Below are 26,489 nucleotides of genomic sequence, written 5' to 3'. Positions count from 1 at the left end.
CACAGGAAGATGTGACTCTCATTTCATTGGGAAAGGGTTAGAGTCACTAAAAAGACCAGAGGGAGCCGATGAATTTCCCCATCGTGGGATTAATAAAGTCCTGTCCTATCTCATAAAGAGGCAGGATCCAGAACAGACACATCACATGAACCTTTGAGTCACTGTTAGTGCTGCCATAGTTATCAGAGACAATAAATTACCCTTGTAATCTCATAGTGATGATCTACCCAGAGGAATTACTGTTTCTGCTGAGGACGCCTCTGTGCTGGCAATGTGCTGCAGTAGAGCGCCCCCTGCTGGTCAGGGGCTGCAGGTGCACAGCAAGAATAGGACAGACCAGAAGAATGAGGAAGCAGAGGTTTTATTTTTAGGAAAATAGTACTTTACAGTAATAGAAACATTAATGATTTCATACACATACAGTCAAGACTAGACAAGACGAGATTAATCACATGCGATAAATCAGTCTATTCCAAACCATCTTCCTAGTGTCTGAAGTTCGCATCCACCCTACAATATATTCATAATATAAACTACTTACAAATAAATTACAATGAGTGCTATGGTTTCTTCCCTGCATAATGTAACCATCACTATCTCACTGTCATCGACTTACATGAATCAGGCATGTTCAGCCAAATGACTTTATTGCACATGGTTTTGAGGTCCATAAACTAATCTCTGATTAACCCATCATATACTGACCCGGCACCAAAGAGAAAGGTAATAAAGATGTGGTGGAGGATTTGTCAGGTAGCGTCCAGTTAAGGTTTGCTTCATTAGTTGCAGGTTATCTCTTCATGTCATTTAAAGCCTTATTGCGCTTGTCCGTGACAGCTGTAGCTGACTTCTCCATCGCCTCCATGGGTGTTTCAGCTTCCTGAGCTGCAGCACATCCAGTCAAACCGCCCATCACTGCTCCTCCCACACCCGCCGCTACTAAACCAGCAATTCCGAACCCTGTGACTACTTCGCCTGCTACGAGGCCGGTGACTGCCTTCCCTACTAAGGGAATGTTTCTCACTACTTCTCTGTAAAATCTAACCATTTCCGCCACGCCTAGGAACGCTCCCATCACCGCCCCAGTTGCAGTACCCACCAGCCTGTTCCAAAACATCTGTGACACGTTGCTTTTAGCCTCCTTTCTGATCTCCTCAGCGGACAGGTGTCCTGATGACCTCTTAATGAGCTTCTCTTCTTTTTGTATTTGTTCCTCCACCTCTTGCAGCATCTCATTGGTGTAGTAGCCTTCACTGTGATCACCCAATAACTTATCTATCGTGTTGAGCAGCTCCTCCACCTGGAACTCGTTGCTCCTGTAGCTTTGCTGCTGTTTGCTCCTCCAGTTCTTGTTATCAAACACGTGGCACCGGTGGCCACACTTCTCCACCAGGTCGCTCAGGCTCTCGTTCTGCCGGACAAAGTCTTCAATCTTCATCTCTTCGTCAAGCTGCTCACCATGAGTGAAGACAAGAACTGCATATTTTAGAGCTTCCTTGGAGAAACAGCTACATATTTTAGCGATGACATCCTTCTCCTGCTCTGTGAATTTCTCCACTTTAAGCAGAATGAGAAAGGCATGAGGCCCAGGAGAGCACTCTGTGATACAACTCACTATCTCACGACTAACCTCCCCCTCAGACCTCCCAGTATCAAACAGCCCGGGAGTGTCGATCAGAGTGATGCGTCTTTCATTGACCACTCTGGTTTCTGACTGGCACTGATTTGTTCCAGAGTTGGGAGAATGGTTCACAGTAAACAAATCCTCTCCGAGTATGGTGTTGGCCAGGCTGCTTTTCCCAGTTCCAGTCTTTCCCAGGAGAACAATCCGCTTAGTAGTTGACCCTTGAGAGGAAAATGTACATTTATGTTGAGTCATGGTGTAAATTGAAAGAATAAATATGCAACTAATTCAATATTATATTATTACAGCTGTTAAAGAAGGTCTCCTAACATTATATATAAACAATATATGCCATCCATCCATCCATCTTCTATCACTTGTTCCCAAAGGGGTTGTAGGGGGTGCTGGGACCAGTACCAGTACCAGTACCAGTACCAGTCTATCGCAGGGCCACAATGTGTGCCAAAGAACTCAAAATGCCTACATGTACTGTAATAACTATACTTACTTTGGTCTGGTTGGTGAACATCCTTTGTAAAAGCTTCTTGTACTGACTTGAAAACCTACAGTACGGAGACAATATGTGGTTGAGTTGATGTTACTCATCTGCTTAATTATAACAGAAGTCATCACAAGTCATTCACAACTGTAAACTCAGTAAATCCTCAAGGAGGAGACCCTTCCTTCACTGCTTTATTATTACCTCATCAGCCTTTTTTTCATCAGGATGTATGATGATGTGCACAAGGAACGGTGTTCCGCCGACTCGACTCTGCTGAAATGCACGAATCTGCTCCGAAAGAACCGCTGCTACAACAGAGTCAGGAAACCCCAGAGCAATGCCAGCACCCAGCAGAGGAAGAGCAACTGATGCGAAGCCTCTTTGCTCACAGGACGCTAGCGTGTTGTTGATGGCCAGCCTCAGAACCTGTAGAAGATGAAAACACAGAGCTTTTCATGGTTGAACAATCAACATATTACAGTACGGCATATAAAACTGGGAGAGAGTTCCTACAGAGAGACAAAATAAAACACGCTCTCACCTCTACTGCTGTTCCAGCTTCGTCTTCACCCCAGGCAGCAAGGTTGAGGAAGAACACAGCGTTGAATGGTTGTTCAGGCAAATCCTCCACCAGAACCGAGTCGCCAGGTAATGTTTCTTCCGCTGTTTCTTTTCTAAACCTGGCAGTTAACTCTGGTCCAACAGTTGAGAATAAAACGTTTCCGATTCGAGTTGAAAGCGGATCGTGGCCAACCATCGGAGACACTACGGCATCCACCTATGAGGACGCAAACAGACGAGGTGGGTTGTTACACACATATGTACAGTCCTTTTACATCTTGAAACCTTCCATATGTTTTCCCACCTGTTGAGTTTCGATAGATCCCTGAAGGACCTCTACATGGACACCGTCCTGCGCAGGTCCAGCAGTGGCTCCTCTCTCTGTGTTTTGGGCAGCAGCCCCAGTCTGGACCCCCACACCACTCGGCATCCGGCTTCTACCACTGGTCCCTTGGAGAATCCTTTCACATGCGTCATGCAGGGCTCTCACCACCTCCTCTCTGTTGTCAATCAGGAGGATTGTGCTCAGGCTGCGACCTCCCTGACCACCAAACTCTTTGACAGCTGTGACTAGAGCCTCACAGCACACAGTGACAGGAACGCCAGACCCACCTGAGCCAATACAAGGGAAGGCTATAGATCTGAATGTGCTGTTTTCTGCGATTTCTAAAGCCGACCCAACTGTTTTTTTCAGTAAGAACTTTTCTCTGCCGCCTGCTTTTCCACTTTTAGGACCAACGGCATGCAGCAGTTTCTTACACTTCAGATTTCCCCCTGTGGTGACCACTACGTCCCCTGTACGTATCTTTCCAGTCTGCCTCACTAAGGCTTTGCTCTCCTTCTGCACCTCAGGACCACCTGCTTTGCTCAGTGCAGCAGCAACACCTCCACAGTGATCCAGATCCTCATTGGCAGCATTAACCAGGGCATCAGCCTCTAGTTTAGTGATGTCGCCCTGACACACCAGCACCTGGAGCCCATCACAGAGGGCGTACCTGGCAACTACTGTGTTTTCTTCATTCGGGACACTTCTTCCCATAGGGTCAGCAGTGACTCTGTCTTCAACAAGAGACTTGAGAAACATGTCTAGCTTGTACTTGACTTCAGACACTTTCTTAGATGGACCATCCAGCATCACCATTGGCTCAGAGGAAGAGGCCAAAGGACGGATAGTGATTCCTGAGTAGTCAAAACCATGCCGCTGGAGCAATGCTGGCAATTCTTGTGCTGAAAGTGGAAAAGGGACACAAACTGTCTTTTGCATGTTGGACTCATCCAAAACAAAACGCGTGACAGTTTCACTGAGCTCTTCAACCTGTTTGCTGTGGCCCAGTAAACACACTGTGGTGTCTGACACGAACACAGCCTGAGCCCTACTCTGTCCTTGGTTCATCTCATCCGTCATGGACGTCAGCTTCTCCCGTAGCTCAGGTACAGCAGAGCAGTTGGGGACATCAAGCTCAACTTCCCTGAACTCACGCCGCACAGACTTTTCTGCTCTGTCCAGTTTAACAGCAGAGAGGGAGAAGACACATAACTCTGTGTCTCGTAACTCTATCACCATGTCATCATCAAGTCCTAAAACATCTGCTAGCACTCCTGGACCTTCATAGGCTTTTCTTAGGAAGGTCATCAGATGTGGACGCACGTCACAGATTCTCTTCTCTAAAACTAACTTCTTCATTATAGTAACCAGGTCTTCAATAACACAAATCACTTCCATGAACCCTTCTAAAACTAACTGGCCTGATTCTCCATGTGAGACTTTTACTCCTGGAAAATCTTGTCCCACACGGTGATTAATCTCTCTCCAGAGGAGGTGGAGTTCGGCCTCGCCCAACTGGTAAATCCTTGTTTGCCTTTCACTTATATGTACATCTCTATCCTCAATGTCTGAGATGTCCTGGGAATGTGTCCCAACAATGCCCCCATCTGTGGTTTGATGAGAGCAGCAGGACTGTAGTGGGGGTAAAGCATCAGGATGTTGTTCAGATTCACTTCTTGATGGAGGATTTGAAGCAGGAACAGACTTTGGGCTCTGTGTTGAGAAGTCATTAAAATAATGAGTCAACGTTTCTCACTTTAACTTAAATAATAATTTGATTGTTCAAATTAGGCATATTATGATCAACTGCAAGTGCAAGGTGTGTAGTGCAAGGGTCCTCGAGGGCCGGTGTCCCTGCTGATCACCTTCATCAGGTGTGTCAGTTAGCTTTTTCAACTGCTGATTGACTGAACACACCTGGTGATCAGTATTAGCTGGGACAGGGAGAGTTGGAAAACCAGCAGGACTGTGACTCTCGAGGACCATGGTTGGACACCCCTGCTCTAGAGTAAGGAGGGGCTGTAATATTATTGTTATTATAAAGAGGAGGATTCTACACCGACCTGTGGATGTTCCTGACTTGAAGTAGACGTTGTCAGTACCAGAGAACAACCTGCTATCTCATGCTTGGCTCTCTGCAGGACGTTACGTTGATCTAGAACAAAGACAACATCTCCTCAGTTCTCTGCTATCTGTCATTTCAAATGCCATGTTTCAAACCGTCTCTAATGCTGTGTACGATAATACAGTATTTTAACACAGGTCATAAATACCTGCTTCTCACGCTGGCGCGTTCCTTTTCTATTGCATAACAGTTGCTTTACAGTAATGAGTCATTGAAGAAGGACTGGAAATTTACTAAGCATTCTAATTTTATTTCTTTATTATTTTTATGTTCTGACAAGTCTAGTAGAACTTATTTTATATGTAAAGTCTATATGAGACAAACAAATAAAATCCCAAGATATGAAAAAAGGTGGATATGGTTCAACTGAGGTCAAGATAAACATCATGATACTGTAACTGCGATTAAAGGTGCTTATGGGTGAGGCTGCCTAACGTGAGGGCCGATACAAAGGGGAAAAATCATTTTCCTTCTACTCCCAAGGCTTGGGATCTAACAAGTTGCGCGCTGCAGTAAGTTTCATTTTCGTAGGAAAGGGAAACTTAAGGATATCTCTGTTTAGGACCTAGTTTCCAGGGTCTGTATCTATTCAAACCTTTGCGCATTTACATGAAATAATGTCAAAGAATAAATAACAAACTTATGCGTATTATGCACACCCACCTTCCTGGTGTTTGAAGTAAACACAGTAGACGTCGCCGGCCACGCTCCTCAGATCACATTCTCCTCCACCCGATCTGCGGTGATTTCTGAAGTAGAGCTCTATTTTCTTTCTCTGCGCTGCGTCCAGACTGTGCCCCTCAAAGTAGACGCGGTGCTGGTAAACATCGGCCATCGTCCGCTCATGTCGCACTGATTAGACGCGCGACGCGACAGCTGCGCGTGTTGACAAAAGTTCACGCGGACAGCGCCCCTAGTGTCAATAAGACACAACAGCTGTCACCATGGAGACGAGCGAGGTGCCACGTTGTGTTGTGTCTCATTATTAACGCTTACAAAAGGCGTTGGAAATGAGTGGTATTGCATCAAACATTAGTACCGCAATCTAAAAACTGAAGCACATTTAATAAGGACTTCTTGGTTAAAACAGCAAATAAAAAAGCAAACCAACAACCCAAAATAAAAAAGATCACACACACCAGAATAAGAAAAACACAAAAACGCCCACATGCGTCACCAACAGAAAGGGAAAACGAAACTATTTTAATAGATGCGGAATCTGACTAAAGAACAATGATTATGACAGTCAAAAATCTAATGTTAAATAGTAAAAAGTTTAGAACGTTTTTTTTCAAATAGGAAAGTTATTAAACGAGAGGAAAAAAGTAATCATGCCTTTGTTAATATTTATTTAGGTTCACCAGGTACTTAAATAAAATTAAATATATATATTATTAAACTCATCTTGTGTTTCAGCTAACTCACTATTTTGGTATCAAGAATCATATTAGGAACCTTCCAAGGGTTAGAACAGCCTTTTAATTTCACAGCCTTGCTCATTTGGCCCTTTTTGTCTTCACTTCCTAGAAGCCTAATATATAAATATCATGATATAACAAGGAGAATTTCTTATTTCACAGATTGTAAACTTAGACAGACAGTACGTGCTGTGATATGCTTCAGACTGGTTGTCTCCAACACGCGCTTCCTCTTATCTAAACGTCAAATGGAAAAGTCACATTTACTTCCTCGGACATAATAAACACTGCTTCATTCTGTCTGAACTTCAATTTACAAAACTTTGAATGGCTGGCAGCTCCAGCCGAGCCAGACAGAAGATGGGACTGAAATCTGGTTAACAGATATTAGTTCATATTCACACACGCACATATGCAAACAGGAAGCAGGAACTACAGCAAACGCAAAAAGCAGGAGCAATACAAATCTAACAATGCGTAATGTCAGAGTAAAGTCTGTATAGAGCCCTTAAACACTGTCAGAGTGCAGGTCACACGAGTTTTGATTGTGGCTGGAGGACCAAATTGTTACATAGAGAAAGAAATCAGACAAAAGAGGCAAAGTGTTGTTGAGAGAAAACTTGCATTGAGTGAAGAGTTACAGCATCTTTAAGTCTCCTCAGAGACATACTGTAGTCACATATTTAGCTATCACAAACTTCTAGTGCTCCCTGAATTTGTCCACTCTGTGCCTGGGGCCCAGGAGCAAACTCTGGGCTACGACTCCGTATCTCACCACTGATCTATATTTGAGACCTGCCTGTGTGATGAGTGATGCTTCTTCCTCTGATCTGGAGTCTGGTTTCCAGTTTAGACTAATTTTTATGCTGTGAATGGTGTTAGCTGGGTTGTTTTTTACCAAAAGAAATAAGAGTATTTTCATCTCGAGTGAAAATAAGATCAATAACAAGCAAATAACCGCAAAGCATAATTTAACGTCCTCAGACACATATTGTCCATCCTAAACACAATAAGCAAAAGCATGAGGCCCAGGAGGGTGACACACCTCACTGTCTCAGGCTTCATCTCCTCCTCAGACCAGGGGGACAAAGCTTCCTTCATTAGCTCACCTGGTTTCTGCCTGACACCGATTCATACAGTCTCACAATAAGCTACAAAAGACTATCATATTTGCAAACTAGGTTAAATCAAATCAGATGCAAAGCAAACAATGCAGGCATTTAATGCATTTATTTTTTTTTCCTTTACATATATAAACAAAAGTACAAAAGCAACAAGCATGACTTGTTTCTGTGAGTAGAAACAAGTGTCCTATTAACTTATTGAGCCAGAGACCATGAAACAATGGATGTAGTTATTAAACAAAATGTAAGCCCCATTTTAAATCAGACAGCCGCTCCACATACATCTTCAGGGTGTGTCTATGCGTACAAACCGTACAAAATAAAAAAAAAGAGTCACCATATCTTCATCACTTCAGCGCAGACATTGCTAGAAAATAATCCAGAAACACTGACCCCGAAGCCAGGAGGGAGAGGCTGTGGAGCAGAGTCATAGGAGGCGGGCGGTCAGAGGCGCTGTAGAAGGACAGAGAACCTGCCTTGTGGTCCAGGTACGATCCTGGAGCACAGCCTGGCTTCGCTGGTCGTGATGGAACGTGTAACCGTCAGAGGAGCACTCTAAACTCCAGGACTTGTTGTTCTTCCCAAACTCGGACTCACAAGACGATCAGCTGATGTCTTTGTAGGCCACCGCCACTGACCAGTGCTGCCAGTCAGCGCGACCTCCCAGTACCAGCGCGACCTCCCAGTAACAGCGCTCCGACAGAGCTTCTCTGCACAGAACCTGCCTGACACTGGTGAACCTCTCAGGAGGAGCAGACGGATAATAAGAATTCTCATATGCGTCACTACACACCCGCCTGTTGTCCTCTGATAGGGATAAACATCTATTGGCTGAGTTTACATCCAGGGAGAGAGGACGGGGATCTGGTAAAGAGCAACAAAGGAATCAACCATTTGAAACTAGTTCATTATTGACAGAAACATGGAGATTTCACTCACAGCGTAGACACTCCTTTCTGGTCTTTGGCACAGGTGGCAGGACAACGTCTGTAGTGGACACTGACAAAGAACCTTCAATGCAACTGGGTCCCAGTCGACCCCCTGCAGGGCCGTACTATCTGCCACTTACCCGTGTCACTGGTCCCAGGCCACGCGTCCTGCAGGACAGCCTCTACTTTCACCCGCAGCTCGGAAATGCAGCTGGTCACAGTTTGGACCGAGCGTCGGGGGCGAACGACAGAACCAGGCGGCAGGTGTGAAGGCTCAGGTCTGCCAGGAATGAAACCACAGGCCAGAAATAGGGTCGCATCACTCAATACAGCAACAACGACAACATACGCACTTTATTGTAGAGTCATCATGTTGGCAAATAAAAACAATGTGACGGGGCAATCACAATATTGTAACATATGACTTTATTCACCAAACGCATAAAAGCACCAGTTTAATTCCAGGCTGTAACCAAACCAGTCGGTGGCCAGATGTGGCTTTTTTAGCTTTTGTCGTCATAATGAGGAATTTAACTAAAGTGAATGTTGCTGAGATTTGTGAAAATGACTAATACATAAAGACATAACTACAAGGCTCACCTGAATGACGTCATCTGTGTGAGCCAGCTGCTCCAGGTCGGCGTCTCTCTTCCTCAGATCGGGGATCTCCTCCTCCAGCTGCAGCTGCAGCTGTTCTCCTGAGTGCCGATCAGCTGTTTCGCCTGAAAGCTTTGTTTCTTATGGAGTCAATGAGTTCATCAAAGATCTTGTCACAGGACTCCACTGCACTCCAGTGACCTCTGTGCTCATCGACTGTGCACAGGAACCAAATACACCTCTGGTCTGTCTCACAGTAGATCTTGTTGTGCTTCGTGCACATCTTATCGTGGAGGGGAATTAAAGCGGAGACCAGCTGGTGGGTCTTCAACACAGGAACGCTGTAGTGGGCTGTGAGGTGAGCTGGACAGTAAGATGCCAAACACGCCAGGCAAGACGTGGAGGCCTTGTTGGGTCTGGTCTCGCAGCAGAAATCACAGGCCACGTCTGCTGGACCGGCCCGGGTCAGAGCAGAGGCAGCAGCCTGCTGGGAGCTGGGCTTCTGCAGCTTCTCCACCACCTTGAAGCAGCAATATTAAAACAGTGAAACGTTACTATCTGGACCGTTAGCTGAGCCACATCTTTAAATATGGCTGCAAGACAACAAGAATTTAAAAACTTTACTATGTTTGAGCAGCTCCCTGCACTCAGGGCAGCTGTACGGGCCTTTCTGCGTTTCTTGATTCCAGCAGCCATCAGCGCAGCTTCTGCAGTAGCTGTTTCCACAGGGGAGGGTGACTGAGTCCTCCAGCAGGTCCAGACATACTGGACAGGAAAACAGGCTCTGGTCCAGCTCAACACCACCAACCTCCTCCTCCTGTTGCTCCAACATCTCGATGAGCCGCACGGGTGCAGCAATCATTTTGTTTCCTCTTAAGACCTCTTCCTGTTGCAGTTCTAAAACGTGGCCACTAGGGGCTACTCTATCTAACGTACTGCTGGTTGGTCCGTTTACTCTTGCAAACCCTCTGATACCTTTCTGTGCTTCATGTGTTTCAGGATTTCTGACACTTGTCAATTTTCTGTAACCTTTCTTTTCTTGCTACATCTTGCTGTTGGTTTTTTGTTTGTTAAATACTTGTTCATTTAGTGTCATTTCATGCCACTCTAGTACAGTGTTGTGTACAGTAAAGAGAAGGTTTTATAAACACAGGGAGTGGGTTGAATCTAATGCTGCTGCTGGCTGAAGGTAAATATTGATTTTCAATGGTTTAATGTTAATGTAAGGAATAAAAAATGCTGCTTGAACAGAGGTCAGAGTAATAAGACAAATATTTATTATTTGTTTATATTTTACATTTGATGGAAGCAAGTTAAAAAAGCAAAGTCATGCATGTGTGGTTTTCTCCAAAGACAGGTCTGGTAGTCAGGTTGACTGGAGCTGCTGCAGATGTTTACAACTTAATAAAACTCCAGGCTTGTTTTTTTTTTAATTGTATTTTGGATATTTACATAGAAGATACATTTTTACAAAACAAGACAAACCTCTGTCATTTCAAGTTTAAAGCATCAAAAAAAAGATAGTTAAACTCAATATATCATATGCTTTTACAAAAAACTCTTTTGGGGTTTCAGACAATTATATTGAGCAAAACATCTAGTAAAACATATGTTTTAATTATATCTCATTAATTAATTAATCAAAATTGATTGAAAGAATTGATCAAGTAAACAGTAATCAAAATACCCATTAGCTACAGTCTTATTATTAAGAACAAGTACCAACTCTGAGATTAGTAAAGATTTCAGAAAAAAACGTTTTTCTGTATCTTCATTGTGCTCTGGTTTGTTACACTTTATGAGGCCTAGTATAAAGACTATTTTTGGTGTCCAGGGTATTATTCATTTGTTGTTTCTTTGTAGGATTTGGTTTTGAGAGAACCTTGCACTTTATCAGTTACATCAATCATTGCATTTTTCACCTTCTCAACTGTCTTCATTACATCCTCTACTGTCTTCTCTGCTGCCTCCAATGGTGTTTTTGATTCCTTGGATGCTTGATATCCTACAAGACCTCCATACCCTGCACCAGCTACTGCTGCCACAACTGTTCCTTTCATTAGACCTGTCCATCCTGCTGCCTTTGCTGCTCCTGTTGCTGTTTTTGCTGCCGCTACTGCTGCTGCTTCTGCTTCTTCTCCTGCCTTATGTTCAAGTGTTATATTTGTGGTTAACTTTAGAGCACATTTCCAGGAAGGACCATATCTCAAAGCTAGGTAAACTACACCAACCACTGCACCTGTACCCAATAAAGCCCCCATCAATGCACCAACGGTTATACCTGTTGCCCTGATCATGAACTTGTTAAAGAAACTGTCTTTAGCCTGCTCTCTGATCTCTTCCTCTGACATGTTTCCTGATGTCTCTCTGATACGCTGCTCCTCTTGGCGAATGTTTTCCTCCACTGCTTGTAGCATCTCGTTGGTGTAGCAGCGTCCTTGGTTTTCCTCCACTGTCTTGTCTATAGTTTTCAGCAGCTGCTCCACCTGGAACCTGTTGCTCCTGTAATCATCTTTAGAGGGTTTGTTCCAGTATTTGTTGTCAATGACGTGACACCGGCCTCCACACTTCTTCACCAGATCACTCATGAAGTCATTCTGACCGACAAAGTCCTGGATTGTCTATCCTTTATCAAGCTGATCGCCGTGAGTAAACAGAACTGTAGCATATTTAAAAACTTCTTGAGAAAAGTATTCACATATTTTAGAGATGACAGCCTTCTCGTGCTCAGTGTATTTCTCTACTTTAAGCATGAGTAGAAAGGCATGAGGCCCAGGAGAGCACTCTGTGATGCACCTCACTATCTCAGGCTTAATTTCCTCCTCAGGTCTGTTGGTGTCAAAGAAACCAGGCGTGTCGATCAGAGTAATCTCTCTTCCATTAACAGAACCAGTTTTGGACTGGGTTATTTTTGTTTCAGCGTTTATATTGTGACCAACTGTGCATACTTCCTCTCCAAACATATTATTGACCAAGCTGCTCTTTCCAGCTCCGGTTTTTCCTAATAGGACAATCCTTTTTGTGTTTGAGCCTTGAAAAGAATAAAACATATCAGTGAAGCTATCCACACTCTATGTTGTTTGTTAAATTCTTGAAAAACTTGATCTTGTTAAAAACTTGAAACTGCAACCTGCTCCCTTAAGTTATTCTTAATCAAGGTGCATTTTGCTACTGAAGCCATCATTATCTGGTTATAGTGACTGCCATGGAAAATTAAATACAAGGCTACATTTGAATTGAAATTGTGTAAAATGGTTAGATTTAGTTGCTTAAGTAGTACTGTAAATGCAGTCATATCACATATAGCTAGGCCATGCTAACTTCAAATCATAACTGACATCCAAAGCTGCTGAGCATTGCTGCTACTGTACCATGATACTTATTTTGCATGCATTTTGCATTTTCACCTCAGGGATCAATAAAGTATTTCTACTCTATTCTATATTCTATTCTATACTGAGAGCATATAAGCCTCTTTAGTCAATAAATTTTGATTAAAAATCAGACATCATCAGTGCTAGCTCACATGATATACACACACACAATGTAGACGCTGACTTTTCCCAAGAACTACACATAATTAAAACAAACAAAAATGAACAATTTTAATTTCAAAACACTATGTTGTGTTTTATATTATAATGTCCGGAGTCCTGTTTAAAGTTTTTTTGTTCAAGGTGAAGTGGAATCATCAACGTATTTAAAAAGCTAATCCGTTTCTGTAGCTTACAGAAGTAGTATGCATTTATGTATATGTGGACGGAAGAAACATGATAGAGATATAAAATAATAATTGTAATGACAATAAATGGCGCTAAACATAACTTACCAGACATATTGTCAAAGGTGGACCAGCACCGATTCTTCAGGCGTTTGTTGGGCGTCTTCACTGTGTTGACTTCTTTCATATATTCACTTCATCTAAAGTCAATGAGTAAGGGAGAGAGAGATAAGAATAGGTGGTAACCAAAGACGTTTTTCAATACATGCACTTTTCTTCACTTCTGCTCTTTTAGTCTCGGCAGGATCCCAAGAATGGTTTGGAAGTAGATATACAGCCACGTACAGAGTGAAAAACAGGAAGTGTTATTGGTCTGCCTGTTTATGGTCTTGCAGTTTCAGCAAAATCCCCAAGATGGTTCCAAAGTACATACTGTATACACCCAGTACAGTACAGGAACTGATATTGGTCTACCTCTTTTTGCTCTACTCTCTGTTCTACTACAGCTGTTGCGCTGTGACTAGATGCCATTTTAAGTTTCTACAGTTTTCCTGCCACTGGACCATTATATACAAAGCTGTAACATTAAATACAGGTGCAGACCTGTCCAGCCTCCCCTCATGAGTTTTCTCTGTCGGTTTCATTGCAATCAAAAAAGTCATCATGTCACATAAACATCGATAAACACATTAAGCATGATGTACTAAGTCATGGTGTAGAATAAATCCGTCTGAAGGCTGCAAACATTACACTGGAGACAAAATGTGAAACAAATCACACAAAGATTTATTTTTTGCTTATATTTTACATTTGATGGAGGGAAGTTGAAAAAGCTAAATACAAAAGAAACCAGCTTGTGACACACACCACATTCACTAAAACAGTGCATGAAAAATAATTTATGAGTAAATTTATTTACTTAATTACTTACTTAAGGGACAAAACAAAGTCCATTTCTACTTATCTAACATTTGGAATTTTGCAGCTTATTGATTAACATTCATTGTATAAAGACAATGAGATATGTTTTGTAGTGTAGCAAGATGAAATGATACGTGTTAATATTATACAAATCAAAGTACGCTTCACTCGTCACTGATTATAACTATCTAAGTTTCACTGTTATGGAAAACCTGCCTGTTGGTTACGTGTATTTGTTTGTTTGCTGTGGACAAAGTGATAACAGTATTACTCAACTTAATCCACCGTCAACAAAAGCCACAATAAAACTCCACACATTAATAGCAGAGTCTCAATTATTGGGTCCTGAATAACAAACGACCACAGCAGCAGTGAGTAGAAAAGAACAACAGCTAATGTGACGCTGCTGTTTTGTTCCAGGGTTTTATACAAGTCTATGAATTTGTAATAAGTTTGCAAGGAAGTTTGCAGCCACCTCACCGTTTTTACTACTACTACTCCTACTGCTGCTGTTGCTGCTGCTCCTACACCTCCTGCTGCTGTTGCTGCTGCTCCTACACCTCCTGCTGCTGTTGCTGCTGCTCCTACACCTCCTGCTGCTGTTGCTCCTACACCTCCTGCTGCTGTTGCTCCTACACCTCCTGCTGCTGTTGCTGCTGTTCCTACACCTCCTGCTGCTGCTGCTCCTCCCACTCCTGCTGCTATTGCTGCTGCTCCTACACCTCCTGCTGCTGTTGCTGCTGCTCCTACACCTCCTGCTGCTGTTGCTGCTGCTCCTACACCTCCTGCTGCTGTTGCTGCTGCTCCTACACCTCCTGCTGCTGTTGCTGCTGCTCCTCCCACTCCTGCTGCTATTGCTGCTGCTCCTCCCACTCCTGCTGCTATTGCTGCTGCTCCTCCCACTCCTGCTGCTATTGCCGCTGTTTCTCCTATTCTTGCTGCTATTGCTACTGCTCCTACACCTCCTGCTGCTCCTCCCACTCCTGCTGCTATTGCCGCTTTTTCTCCTACTCTTGGTGCTATTGCTGCTCCTCCTCCATTTCCTCCTGGTCCTCCACCTCCTGCTGTTTCTCCACCTCCTGCTACTCCTGTTGCCCCTCCACCTCCTGCTGTCTCTTCACCTCCTACTGTCTCTCCACCTCCTGCTATTCCTGTTCTCCCTCCACTTCCTGCTGTCTCTTCACCTCCTGCTGTTTCTTCACTTCCTGCTATTCCTGCTGTCTCTTCACCTCCTGTCATTCCTGTTGCCCCTCTACCTCCTGCTGTTTCTCCACCTCCTGCTATTCCTGTTGCCTCTCCACTTCCTGCTGCTCCTCCACCTCCTGCTGTTTCTCCACCTCCTGCTATTCCTGTTGTCCCTCCACCTCCTGCTGCTCCTCCACCTCCTGCTGTTTCTTCACCTCCTGCAATTCCCGTTGTCCCTTCACCTCCTGCTGTTTCTCCACCTCCTGCTATTCCTGTTGCCTCTCCACTTCCTGCTGCTCCTCCACCTCCTGCTGTTTCTCCACCTCCTGCTATTCCTGTTGTCCCTTCACCTCCTGCTGCTCCTCCGCCTTTCGCTGTTACTCCTGCTGCCTTGCCTCCTTCTGTTCCCTTCTGCTTCCTCCCCTCCTTCCTCCCTCCTCCGCTTTCCTGTCTCGCCTTTCCTCTCCGTTACTTCCTGCTGCCCTCCTCGCCTCCTTCTGTTCCTGCTGCTCCTCCACCTCCTGCTGCTCCTCCGCCTTTCGCTGTTACTCCTGCTGCCTCGCCTCCTTCTGTTCCTGCTGCTCCTCCACCTCCTGCTGCTCCTCCGCCTTTCGCTGTTACTCCTGCTGCCTTGCCTCCTTCTGTTCCTGCTGCTCCTCCACCTCCTGCTGCTCCTCCGCCTTTCGCTGTTACTCCTCTCTGCTGCCTCCTTCCTCCTTCTGTTTCTGCTGCTCCTCCACCTCCTTCCTGCTCCTCCGCCTTTCGCTGTTACTCCTGCTGCTGCTGCCGCCTTGCCTCCTTCTGTTCCTGCTGCTCCTCCACCTCCTGCTGCTCCTCCGCCTTTCGCTGTTACTCCTGCTGCCTCGCCTCCTTCTGTTCCTGCTGCTCCTCCACCTCCTGATGCTCCTCCGCCTTTCGCTGTTACTCCTGCTGCCTCGCCTCCTTCTGTTCCTGCTGCTCCCCCACCCCCTGTTGTTCCTCCTGCCCCTCCACCTTGGTGTTCTCCCTTCCAAACAATGGCCTGTGGCCCCAGTAGACCTTCTGCCAAGCATTCTGCTGCAGGCCCGGTGAACTTGAGCCACACATTCCTGCAGAGTCTGTTTCCATCCGTGTTGCTGGTGCTTTGAAGCGTGTTCCCTGCTGATGTCATGTTGCCGTTGTCCTCTCGTTTTCTCTTCGGTGCCTGGAGCATCTCAGTGGTGAAGCAGCTTCCTTTGTTCTCCATCACCATCTTGTCTATTGTATTGAGCAACCTTTCCAATTGGACCTTGTTGCTCCTGTAATCTGCCTGTTTGTGATTTTTCCAGTTTTCATTATCAACAACGTGGCACCGGTTGTTGCACTTCTTCACCAAAGCACTGAGACGCTGATTTTGCTCTACAAACCCTTCTATCTTCATTCCTTCAGGGAGCTGTTCACCATAAGTGAAAACAACTGCAGTATATTTAAAAGCTTCCTCTGGGAAATATTTACATATTTTAGCAATCATTTCTTGCTCTTTTCCCATTCTAAGGACAATAAGAAAGACATGAGGCCCAGGCGTGAACCGTGTGATCCACCTCATGTCATCTTCAGGTCTGTCAGAGTCTCTGAAACCGGACGTATCGGTCAAAGTTATCCTTCGTCCATGAACAGATCTGGACTCTGTTTGACATTCCCCTGTTCCACAGGTGACGGCCTGGTTTACCTTGAACACATCTTCCTCAAAGATGGTATTAGCTAGGCTGCTCTTACCAGCTCCTGTGTTTCCCAGTAGGACAATCCTGTAGGACTTTAACACTGAAAGACAATAATTATAAATGGAGGTTACAGTATGTATAGTAGCTCTAAAGTAAAAATAAAATAATCATGGTTGTTATTCATCCTTTACACATAAATGACAAATGAAGGAAGATGCCTCCAATTCTTAAGTTTAGTAGTTCTGTTAAGCCATTATGGGATTTTTTGTGTGGTTTCAGGTCACTACAAATCAGAGGCACTGGATGTAGGAAACACAATCTTCTTTAACTGTTGCTCATTTATACCCGTTAAACGTTGCCATAAGATTAATGTTTCTCTCCAACATTACCTTTAATGATTTTTCTAGCCCCAGGCTGTTGAGTCATGAAAATCGTAATTGGTGACACTAGAAAAACAAATTGAGAAACAGTTACTAATGCAGAATAGTCTCTAGTCTTCTATTGGCTTGTTATTATTTAATGGAACATCCACACAATAAAATTAAATCATTATTTATCTGTATTTATCATTATTATAATAATGCATTTTGCTGCTTTCAGTCACAAGAAATAAGGAAATACAACGTCTTAGATCCCACCTTTCATTGGACACTCTCTTTTTCTGTGTGCTATTCTTTCTTCCTCCTCTGCAGTCATGATTTCCTGAAGAACTACGGCCGCTGGCTCCACAAATGCTTCTGCCAGTGATTGTGCTGCAGGGCCTGTTAATTTGACCCACGTCCTCTTATCGGTGACTGCTCCTGTCGCCATGTTTCCTGCTGAATGTTTGTTTTTATGTGTTTCTTTATCCACGACTTGCACTAAAAGACAACAGTGGCAAAGTGGGGTTAATAGAAAGAAACTATGTTCAGTGTCAAATGTGAAACTAGAGGTGGTAACTTCTGCTAACTTCTTAGGATGATTTTGGTACAGCTCCTCACATTCCAAGATCAAAATGGTGTCTTATTTAGATTTGTTTTACCACCGTAAGTGCAGTACAATCTGTTCTGTGTTTCATTGGTAAATTTAATTCTTTTTTCCTGAAATGATCAGTACACAATCACAGCATTGTATAGCTGCCAGGTTAATATGTAGAACCGTTACAAAATAACGACTGGAAAAAGAAACAATAACTTACGACCCATTTTGAAACGTTTATAGTTAGGACGTTCCTCTTCGCTCAAAGCTTCACTTTCACTTTCTCTTATTTGAAAAGAGTGAGTGAAAGACAAAGGGGTGTGGAAGGTCTGTGGGTGGAGTCTAACATACTGTAACATAACATAATGCAAAAATCAGGGCAAAAAATATGGGCGTTTGTAAGAAATAATTATCTCTGTAAAGTAAATAAGTCGTACCAGCCAAATTATTGAAGTGAAAACAGAAAAAGCAATTTGTATCCCCAAAAATGTTTTGACTCGTTAGTGCGTGTGAGAGAGAGAAAGCCAAAGACAGAGAAAGCAGAGCAGTGGGTAGTAACCTCCCCATTTACTGTCAAAGTCTTATTTGAGAGTTCCATCAGATGGAAAAACAACACATTACAAGACGATTACTCTGAGCACAAAATCTATGTTCTGGCAACATTATGGAGATACAACAAAAGGTTAAGGTGTTGAGTCTGTCACTGTTTAAGAAACCTGGAGTGTCCAAGCATATTTTCCTTAAGACCTGCTTTGTATATGTGTCTTTTTTAGCAGTTTATAACACACTGAGCTGCATTGACTTGCTTTGGCCTTGTTGTGTTTTGCTTTTAAAGAGTTTGCATTTTCATACAGCACGCATTCAGTTTTTTAACCTCGGGACTGGACAGGGGGAAGATAAGGAACAGAAGAAAAGAAGACTTGGGAAAATAAAACGAAGAGACTTAGTTGGAAAGACTTTATTTAAACTAATAAACCAATGACTCACTTCGTCAGCGTCAGCATCTTAGCCACTCATTCCTGTGTCCGGCCTGTCTGTTCCTCCTGCTCATCATCTCTCTATCCCTGTCTCTCACACTCTTCAGCCTTGCCTCCTGTCTTGACCATGTTCTTGCATCTAGCCACTCCCACCTCCCTGTTTTCCCCTCTGTGTCAGTTAAGCTATAGTGATTTGATTGTTGTGTATTTCTATTCAATATAAGAAAATTATCATTCACTTTGTGGCTCTCCTTAAATCCTTAAACATTCTTTGAACTCGATCCGTGTGGTACATGATGTACATGTATTTGATGTCAGATTTAATAATGCTCTTTCTGTCGGCAGCTACTGTGAAACTGTCTGCTAAAAGGGCAATAGTGGAATTTGATTGGTTTGGGTTTTTTGTTAAAATGGGCCAACCAAAAGGCAGTGAGGGACGGGTGCATCTGAGGTCCCACCTTGATGGATGACTGAAAGTTTGATTTCTCAATTAAATTTTGACGCAGACAGGGAGCGTTAACAAGATCATGCAATGCATTATGGCTGTTTGCTGTCATATCTGATACAGGAACCCCTAAACCATGAAAAACTGAAATGCCGTTGATTTATCTTTTATTTAAATCTTTAATAAAAAATTTTCATATTACATGACCAAATTGCATATTGATTGCCACTTGACAAATGCATGTTGCATCCCTCCCAAACTACTAATGTAATTGTAATAGTGAATTGGCATTCATTCACTTTGTCCACTAGATGGACTAGTAGAGCAGACAATGCCTTAATGCTTCACAAGGCTTCACCTGTCCACATAACCATGTGTCCAAAAAACTGTATTATTGCTGAGGCTTTTCCATTCCCATACTTGGTTTCTGCACGTCCTCTTCAAACTCAGTGTTAGCAAGGCATCTCCTCCCAGCTAGAATGTGTCTGCTCTATAAGAACATGAATGGAAGTGTGGTCGAGTTTCTTGATCCCAGCAACCATCAGAACAGCTCCTGCAGTAGCCGTGTTGGCTGACTGGACCCTCCAACATGTCCAGACAAGACACTCTGGACAAGAAAACGGACTGTGGTGCAGAAAATATTGTTGCCTTTCGCTTTTCTTCGATAGCATTTTCTTCACGTACTTTTTAGATACATTTTACATTTTAACAAAGAGGGAGTGTGTTGTGATAAATGTGAAACACTTGTAGGAGGATGTCCCACGACAGTAACTGTAACGCTTTAGTACAAGCTGAGCTATATTGATATCACCAAATACTATTGGCTGTTATGTATCGTCACAAACTGTTTTCTCACACTGGTTAAACTATGCCACTAATGAATTACACTGTGTTTTCATCTTTCTATGGATGCATCTGTATTTTATCTGTGACTTAGCCTCAAACCACAGAACTATACAGAGCAATAGGATTATAACGCAACTTCCATCCTGATCCTCCTGGTACTAAACCTTTATTTTAGGCATGATGTAGGATTTTAAACTCATTTTTCAAACCGTATAATTATAAGTCAAACCCATTGTTTGATCATTTATGAAACACTTTAATCATATATATACAAAGCAATGTGGTTTCATATACTGTATTCAGTATACATGAAAAGTACAAAATGTTAATATTTTTAGATCACAGGTAAAATACAAGCAAACAATTTCCATATGATTTTCAAACAGAAAATGATTCTCCGTCCTGCCTGTGCATTGCATGTGTTAATACAGCACAGTAACTACAGCTGCAACCATCAAGGTGCCATCTGAGGGGTGAAGCTATTTGTCTAAACATTTCAAGCACTGATCAGAGATGATTTCTTTACAATGTGAGGAGTCATCATGTACAGACCCAAAGCCACAGCACTTTCTTGAAGACCTGTAGTTTCTCAGTCATTGATGGACAGGTTGATGCTGTGTAATCAGTCTAGATAACATGGCAGTGGCCTTTAGAAATCCTGAAGCATGTCTGACCTGTCTCTTTTGGTATCCTTTTACCTTGTAGATTACAGAAATGTTCAGAACTCTCTCCTTCAGAAATCTCTATTCACTATTTACAGTAATTATTAAATGAAAGGAAACCGTTATTATAGCGGTTCCTTACTAAATCATATTAATAACCTCTTGTCATCATATTTTTATTGTTGGTGTTTTGGTTGATCTTTAATGGCTCCAACCCCTGGTGCTGAACCAATTCTGCTGTTCGGGTTCATCACTGCCTCTGCTGTCCTCTGTATGGCATCAATGGGATTGTCCGCTCCTGCTGCTGCATTAAGTCCTATGAGAAAACCCTCTACTCCTCCACGTTGAGCAGCATCTGAAAACTCTGTGTTGCTAGATGTAACCACCAGCTTTGTCACGCCAAGAAAAGCTCCTAACAGCACACCTGTTGCAACCCCTGCTAATCTGATCACTAATGTCGCTAATACACTTGTTTTGGCGTCCTTTCGGCACTGATTAAGTGATTTGTATCCTGACGACTGTCCGATGTTTTCTTCTTTTATCTCTATTTCTCTGTTCACTGCTATTAGCATAGCATTGCTGTAATAGCACCCTTGGTTCACTTCTATTATCTCATCTATTGTGCTTAGAATCTTTCCCACGTGGAACTCATTGCTCCTGTAGTCGTCGTCTCCGTTGTTCCTCCAGTATTTATTGTCCACGACGTGGCAACGGCCTCCACATTTTCCCACCACATCACCCAGTGCCTTGTTCTGACTGACAAACTCCTGGATCTCCGTCCCCTCAGGGAGCTGGTCACCATGAGTGAAGACAACCGCTGCATGTTTCAGAGCATCTTCAGAGAAGTGCCGGCATATTTGTCTGATGACGTCCTGCTCGTGCTCGGTGAATTTCTCCACTTTCAGCACAATGAGAAAAGCATGAGGCCCAGGAGCGCACTCTGTGATACACCTCAACAACTCAGTGTTGAGTAAAACTTCGGACCCACATGTGTCTAAAAAGCTACAAGTGTCGATCAACATGAGGCTTTTTCCATTCACATACTTGGTTTCTGCTCGTGATAGACTTTTTTCGGAGGTGGAACAGTGGCTTATCTTGAACACGTCCTCTCCAAAAATGCTGTTAGCAAGGCTGCTCTTCCCAGCTCCAGTTTTTCCTAAAAGGACGATCCGTCTTGCATTCATCTCTACAAGACAATGATTAGAAGTGTTCACCTTAGAAAGTTCAGTTAATCCCTTATTGTAATCTATGCTATACACATTTCTCTCAGCTGCTCCAGTGTGTCTCACGAGGGTGTGTTTAATATGCTTAGCAGTGTCATTCACCTCACTTACTTTATGTGTCGTAACAGCTGTTAGCCATGATTATTAAAGTGGTAATAAAATCTAAAAGATTGGTACTTGGACAGATTTGGTTCAAGAAAACCTCAAACCTCAATTAAAACAAACAATTGAATGAACATCAACATGCAATGTTGTCATGTTACTATGTGCCATTAGGTTACACACTCTTGAAGGATTTATTATTTTTGACCAGATGGTGGCGTTAAATAATTGTTTATTAATGTACAAATACAAGGCAAATGCATATGTTAGGGATACAGCAATTAAAGCATATATTTTTCAAACACTATATAAATGGTTAACAATGTCTGTTCAGACTGTAGACATTTGCATTGGTTTTTTTTTTGTTGTTTTCAAAATAACTATTAAAGTTAGAACTATTATAATTCCATTTATTCTGTCAATTTAAAAATTAACAAAATCTAAATTATTTTTTAAATTTATGCTGAATCTAGAATTTAAATAAATGCTCTTATTTAAGGTAAACCTAACTGTAGCTGAATTGTTTGGTTTTGAGTTTGTCAATAGGTGGATACGTTTGAAAATCTGTTTTGAGTTTTCAGTTTGTCAGCCAATGTCTATCAAGATCTACTCACCGTCCATGGCAAAAATCAAATCGCTGCTGTTGTTGTTGGTTGACCCAGTCTAAAGAATTTGAAAAAACTGTTTGTATCATTTCTGAGTAGGTTTAAAAGTACAGTAAAACTTTCCTACTCAAATCCTTGTTTACACAACTGATGTTTCAAAACTAATAATATCTCATATGACAATACCACAAATGAATTTTTAAAATTTTAACAGTTCCAATGGCTAACTTTCATCAAATGTAATCATAAGAGCATAACTAAAGTACAGAAAAAGGCTGTTACTGTACCTGATAAACAGGTTGAAGTCAAACACACACAGGAATCTCTTTACCAGTGCATGAAACAAAGGTACGTAGCTGCACCTCCTCATGATTTGCAAGGGTGGCGCCTGGTCCTGCTGTTTTTCAATCGCAATATCTACTCACTTAAAGTACAAGAAATTAAATATAAATGGGTTTCAGGTTCTGTGTGGAGTTTGCATGTTCTCCCTGAGTTTAAAAAAAATATTATTTTGTGGACTATGGAGAGGGATTCTATGGCATATAGGTCATTTTAACTATTTTTTAACCATTTTATTGGTTTATAAAAATGACATAGGTTTAGATGTATAGAAAGTGAAAGAAGTGTTTAGACTGAGAAAGAGTGGGACAGGTCCATAAGAGAGTGGAAATGGTTGATATGTACAACCTTGAAATATATATAAATAATACAATAAATCTAAGATAGCTACTTTGCAGATGACTGTATGGCCTGTCCAGGGTGAACCCTACTGTACCTTTCACCCGACTGTAAGGAGGTTTATTAATGTTGTTGAGATATTGTATTTTATATTTAAATGACTCACTGCAATCATGTTTATATTAAAACCTACAGTAACTTTTCTGCTCCTACAGTGATTTTAAGTTAGTTAATGTTTTGTGCTTGGGCAGGTGCGGTGGGTAGCACCGTCGCTTCCCAGCGAGAAGGTTCTGGGTTAGATTCCCGGAGGCGGTCCTGGTGCCTTTCTGTGTGGCCTCCCCGTGTTTGCGTGGGTTCTCCCCGGGATCTCCAGCTTCCTCCCACAGTCCAAAGACGTGCATTGGGTTGATTGGCTTCTCTCCATTGCCCGTAGGTGTGAGTGTGTGTGTGAATGCTTGTCTGTCTCTGTGTTGCCCTGCGATGGACTGGCGACCCGTCCAGGGTGTACCCTGCCTCTCGCCCATAGCCACCTGGGATAGGCTCCAGCACCCTGGGGACCCCGCATATGGGACCCAGCGGTATGGAAAATGGATGGCTGGAGGGTTTTGTACTTGGGTACTCATTACCACTTAACAAAAGTGATCTAACCCAGCTCTAAGGTGAACTGGGTCAGATTTGTTGGCCCCTAGTGGTCAAAACTCCAGTTAAGTGAGTGACCAAAAAAGCCAGTTTTACCATGTTTGTTAGATGGTAGGCAAGACTCCAGACTAAATGAGGGATGTGAAAGCTAGGCTAACGAAACGCAAAGGATAAGTGGATCAGAGGAATCAATATTGTGAAAGATGGTTACTGTAACTCCTGATTAAAGAGAGTGTAAAACTGGTGTAGTAAAGGGAAACCCAGTATGTAGCTCTGTGCCTTTTAGAGACGGACTTGATGTGATTGAGGCAAGGGATCAGTGTTCAATTGTCAACGAGAGTCTTAGAAACAAAGTTTGCCACTGTACAATAAGAAATGAACTGATGACATGACCACACCCTCCATTCCTCACCTCTTTCTCACTCACTAATTCTATAAAGCAAGTAAAAGTAAATCCAGATAAGTCACAGCACAGGAGACGCGCATCTAAGGAATCAAGTCCTACACTCTTTCCAATTCACAGTTTGCCATTATGACTAGTAAGTTATTATTATGTACAATTCTTTTTATTTAATCTTTTTTCTATACAAATTAATTTGACACTGACTATATATAACCTGGGATGCTCTGTGATGAGCTACTAGTAGTTTAGGCATGAAGTATCTTAAGACTATGTCAGCAAAGGTTTGTATGATGTTTTTTTAGAAAGGTCTAGACAAGTTTTAGTACATGCATTTTTTCTTTTCTTTCTTTTCTTTACTTTATCTATATCACTCTAGACAAACTGAAACCTTATCCTCTTCTTATTAATATGTTACAAATGGAAGATCAGTGTGTGTAGCCAGTTGGTACAAAAATTATAAATGAATCATTGTTTACTTTTGTTGTTGTTTGTTGTTGATGTTGTACAAGACTTAAAAAAATGATAATTGCAATTGCAAAATTATATTTGACAGACAAGACGAGGCCAATATGTTTTGTTTGATTGTCAAAAGGAAAGTAAAAGAAAAAAGCAATGCCTTTAATTTAAAAGCTCAGACTGACAAAATTGGGAAGGTTTTCTTTTTTTTATTATATAAAAATAAAGCATGAGACAAAGTTACTGCTTTACTGACGTATGGTCATGTTTTATAGGCACAAACACAAAGAGAATCGTCCTACTGGGAAAAACTGGAGCTGGAAAGAGCAGCTTAGGCAACACCATGTTTCAAGAAAAGCTGTTCACAGTCAACCACAGTCCAAACTCTGAAACAGCGACGTGTGAGGCCAAGACTGATTCTATTAATGGAAGAGAAATTACTTTGATCGACTTGCCTGGTTTCTTTGACACCGACAAGTCTGAGGAGGTGATGAAGCCTGCGATAATGAGGTGTATCGTAGAGAGCTCTCCTGGGCCTCATGCTTTTCTCATTGTGCTTAAAGTGGAAAAATACACAGAGCAGGAGAAGGCTATTATCACTAAAATGTGTGAATACTTTTCCCAAGAAGTCTTTAAATATGCAACAGTTCTCTTTACTCACGGTGATCAGCTCCAAGAAGGACAGACAATCCAAGACTTCGTTGGTGTGAATGACAGTTTAAATGAATTTGTTAAAAGATGCAGTGGCGGGTGCCATGTTATTGATAATAAATACTGGAACCAAAACGCAACAGGCTATAGAAGCAACCATTACCAAGTGGAGAAGGTGCTCCAAACAATAGACAAAATAGTCCAGGCAAACAAAAACTGCTGCTACACCAATAAGTTGCTTCAAAATGTGGAGGAAGACATAAAGGAACAGGAAGAAAAGATCAGCAAGAAATTAGTAAACATTTCTACAGAACAGATCAGGGAGCAGGCTAAGGCCAATGTCTATGAAAAGTGGACTACTGCAGGTCTTACTCTAGTCTCAGTTTTGGGAGCTTTTTTGGGTGTAGCATTTGTGGTTCTGAAAGTTCGTTAAAATGCAGTCTACTAACAATAACATTAGAAGCAGCAATGGGAGCATGTCTGCATTAGTTTGAAATAGATAATCACAGTTACTGTTTGAAGATTGTTTGTATAAAATTAACTGTAACTATATTTACTGTGTGTAATATATCACATAAAGCACATCGCTTGAACCGACAGTCAGAATTTTTAAGCTGAATGATTTTGTTTGAAACTCTACATGTGATAACATAAACTGTTGTACAGTGAATATGTTGTTCAATACCTTTAAAACGGTTTTGTTAGATTGAATTAAGCAATATTAGAAGATGAACGATGGAACACAACACATAGAACAGAAAATTATTTTTACTGGTTTCTTTCTAACATGTGCAGCTCACCTTGTGTAAAATTTATATTTTGGCTAAAGAGGCTATTGAACACTCACAACGCTGGGCTGTTCTCCCTACTACTATACAGCAAGAGGTATTGGAGCGTGAGCAGAACATCTTCATAGCACGAGCAATGGATTGCTGTATATCAGATTTAATTGCTTTTAATCGTCCTATAATTATACTTATGTTGTTCTCTGGAGATAAACTACATTGAATAAATAATTGTTAAATCTTAAGAGACTGGCCTCTCTATTTGCTGGTGAACTTGTCTGGTGTTACTAAGAGGAACATGTACCCTGATCTGAATGACATTCATGCAGGAAAGGCGAGTTCCTGATAT

The 26,489-nt window shown here is 42.3% G+C and overlaps 5 protein-coding genes and 1 pseudogene across 7 annotated transcripts; 1 reads left to right on the top strand and 5 right to left on the bottom strand.

The window, feature by feature from the left end:
- Positions 1–345: 345 nt before the first annotated feature.
- LOC114866123 (uncharacterized) lies at positions 346–6,039 on the bottom strand. The gene is made up of 7 exons (XM_029167818.3): positions 5,801–6,039; positions 5,076–5,167; positions 2,992–4,725; positions 2,668–2,904; positions 2,328–2,552; positions 2,133–2,187; positions 346–1,845 (listed from the first exon to the last, which is right to left on the bottom strand). The coding sequence occupies exons 1-7, from the start codon at positions 5,970–5,972 to the stop codon at positions 791–793; spliced, it is 3,570 nt and encodes a 1,189-aa protein (XP_029023651.1). The 5' UTR covers positions 5,973–6,039; the 3' UTR covers positions 346–790.
- Positions 6,040–7,375: 1,336 nt separating this feature from the next.
- Positions 7,376–13,543, bottom strand: LOC114867153 (E3 ubiquitin-protein ligase TRIM11-like; annotated as a pseudogene).
- Positions 13,544–13,689: 146 nt separating this feature from the next.
- Positions 13,690–15,724, bottom strand: LOC129603267 (uncharacterized). The gene is made up of 2 exons (XM_055503646.1): positions 15,524–15,724; positions 13,690–15,427 (listed from the first exon to the last, which is right to left on the bottom strand). Exon 2 carries the CDS (start codon positions 15,084–15,086, stop codon positions 14,124–14,126), a length of 963 nt encoding a protein of 320 aa, XP_055359621.1. The 5' UTR covers positions 15,087–15,427; positions 15,524–15,724; the 3' UTR covers positions 13,690–14,123.
- LOC114867146 (uncharacterized) lies at positions 15,191–18,046 on the bottom strand. Its single transcript, XM_055502474.1, has 5 exons — positions 17,889–18,046; positions 17,350–17,571; positions 17,101–17,157; positions 15,805–16,811; positions 15,191–15,250 (listed from the first exon to the last, which is right to left on the bottom strand). The coding sequence occupies exons 1-5, from the start codon at positions 18,025–18,027 to the stop codon at positions 15,191–15,193; spliced, it is 1,485 nt and encodes a 494-aa protein (XP_055358449.1). The 5' UTR covers positions 18,028–18,046.
- Positions 18,047–20,159: 2,113 nt separating this feature from the next.
- Positions 20,160–22,910, bottom strand: LOC121201664 (GTPase IMAP family member 7-like). Of its 3 annotated transcripts, XM_041069901.2 has the most exons (3): positions 22,816–22,910; positions 22,538–22,586; positions 20,160–21,784 (listed from the first exon to the last, which is right to left on the bottom strand). In XM_041069901.2, the coding sequence occupies exons 2-3, from the start codon at positions 22,542–22,544 to the stop codon at positions 20,775–20,777; spliced, it is 1,017 nt and encodes a 338-aa protein (XP_040925835.1). In that variant the 5' UTR covers positions 22,545–22,586; positions 22,816–22,910; the 3' UTR covers positions 20,160–20,774. The 3 variants fall into 3 exon arrangements, with proteins under 3 accessions (XP_040925835.1, XP_055362936.1, XP_040925836.1); XM_055506961.1 differs by lacking the exon at positions 22,538–22,586 and having other exon boundaries at positions 22,816–22,909; XM_041069902.2 differs by lacking the exon at positions 22,816–22,910 and having other exon boundaries at positions 22,538–22,809.
- Positions 22,911–24,248: 1,338 nt separating this feature from the next.
- On the top strand, positions 24,249–26,385 carry LOC114866190 (GTPase IMAP family member 7-like). The gene is made up of 2 exons (XM_029167922.3): positions 24,249–24,384; positions 24,980–26,385. Exons 1-2 carry the CDS (start codon positions 24,378–24,380, stop codon positions 25,786–25,788), a joined length of 816 nt encoding a protein of 271 aa, XP_029023755.1. The 5' UTR covers positions 24,249–24,377; the 3' UTR covers positions 25,789–26,385.
- The last annotated feature ends 104 nt before the right edge of the window (positions 26,386–26,489 follow it).

The sequence above is a fragment of the Betta splendens genome, chromosome 2 (genome assembly GCF_900634795.4).
Source record: "Betta splendens chromosome 2, fBetSpl5.4, whole genome shotgun sequence".
Lineage (NCBI taxonomy): Eukaryota > Metazoa > Chordata > Actinopteri > Anabantiformes > Osphronemidae > Betta > Betta splendens.
Note: the sequence above shows the minus strand (reverse complement) of the source record. Positions and strands in the feature narration are given on the sequence as shown.

Excerpts from the sequence above, each read along its gene's own strand:
- LOC114867146 (XM_055502474.1), bottom strand. The coding sequence starts at position 18,027 with ATGTTACAGTATGTTAGACTCCACCCACAGACCTTCCACACCCCTTTG. Across the intron at positions 17,158-17,349 it reads AAGAGAGTGTCCAATGAAAG|TGTCACCAATTACGATTTTC; the intron begins GTGGGATCTAAG and ends TTGTTTTTCTAG. Across the intron at positions 15,251-15,804 it reads AGGCGGCAGCAGCAGCAGGA|GAGGTGAAGAAACAGCAGGA; the intron begins GTAACAGCGAAA and ends CGGGAATTGCAG.
- LOC114866123 (XM_029167818.3), bottom strand. The coding sequence starts at position 5,972 with ATGGCCGATGTTTACCAGCACCGCGTCTACTTTGAGGGGCACAGTCTG. Across the intron at positions 5,168-5,800 it reads TTACTTCAAACACCAGGAAG|ATCAACGTAACGTCCTGCAG; the intron begins GTGGGTGTGCAT and ends TCTTTGTTCTAG. Across the intron at positions 4,726-5,075 it reads CAAGTCAGGAACATCCACAG|AGCCCAAAGTCTGTTCCTGC; the intron begins GTCGGTGTAGAA and ends TTCTCAACACAG.
- LOC129603267 (XM_055503646.1), bottom strand. The coding sequence starts at position 15,086 with ATGACAGGAGGTGAAGAGACAGCAGGAATAGCAGGAAGTGAAGAAACA.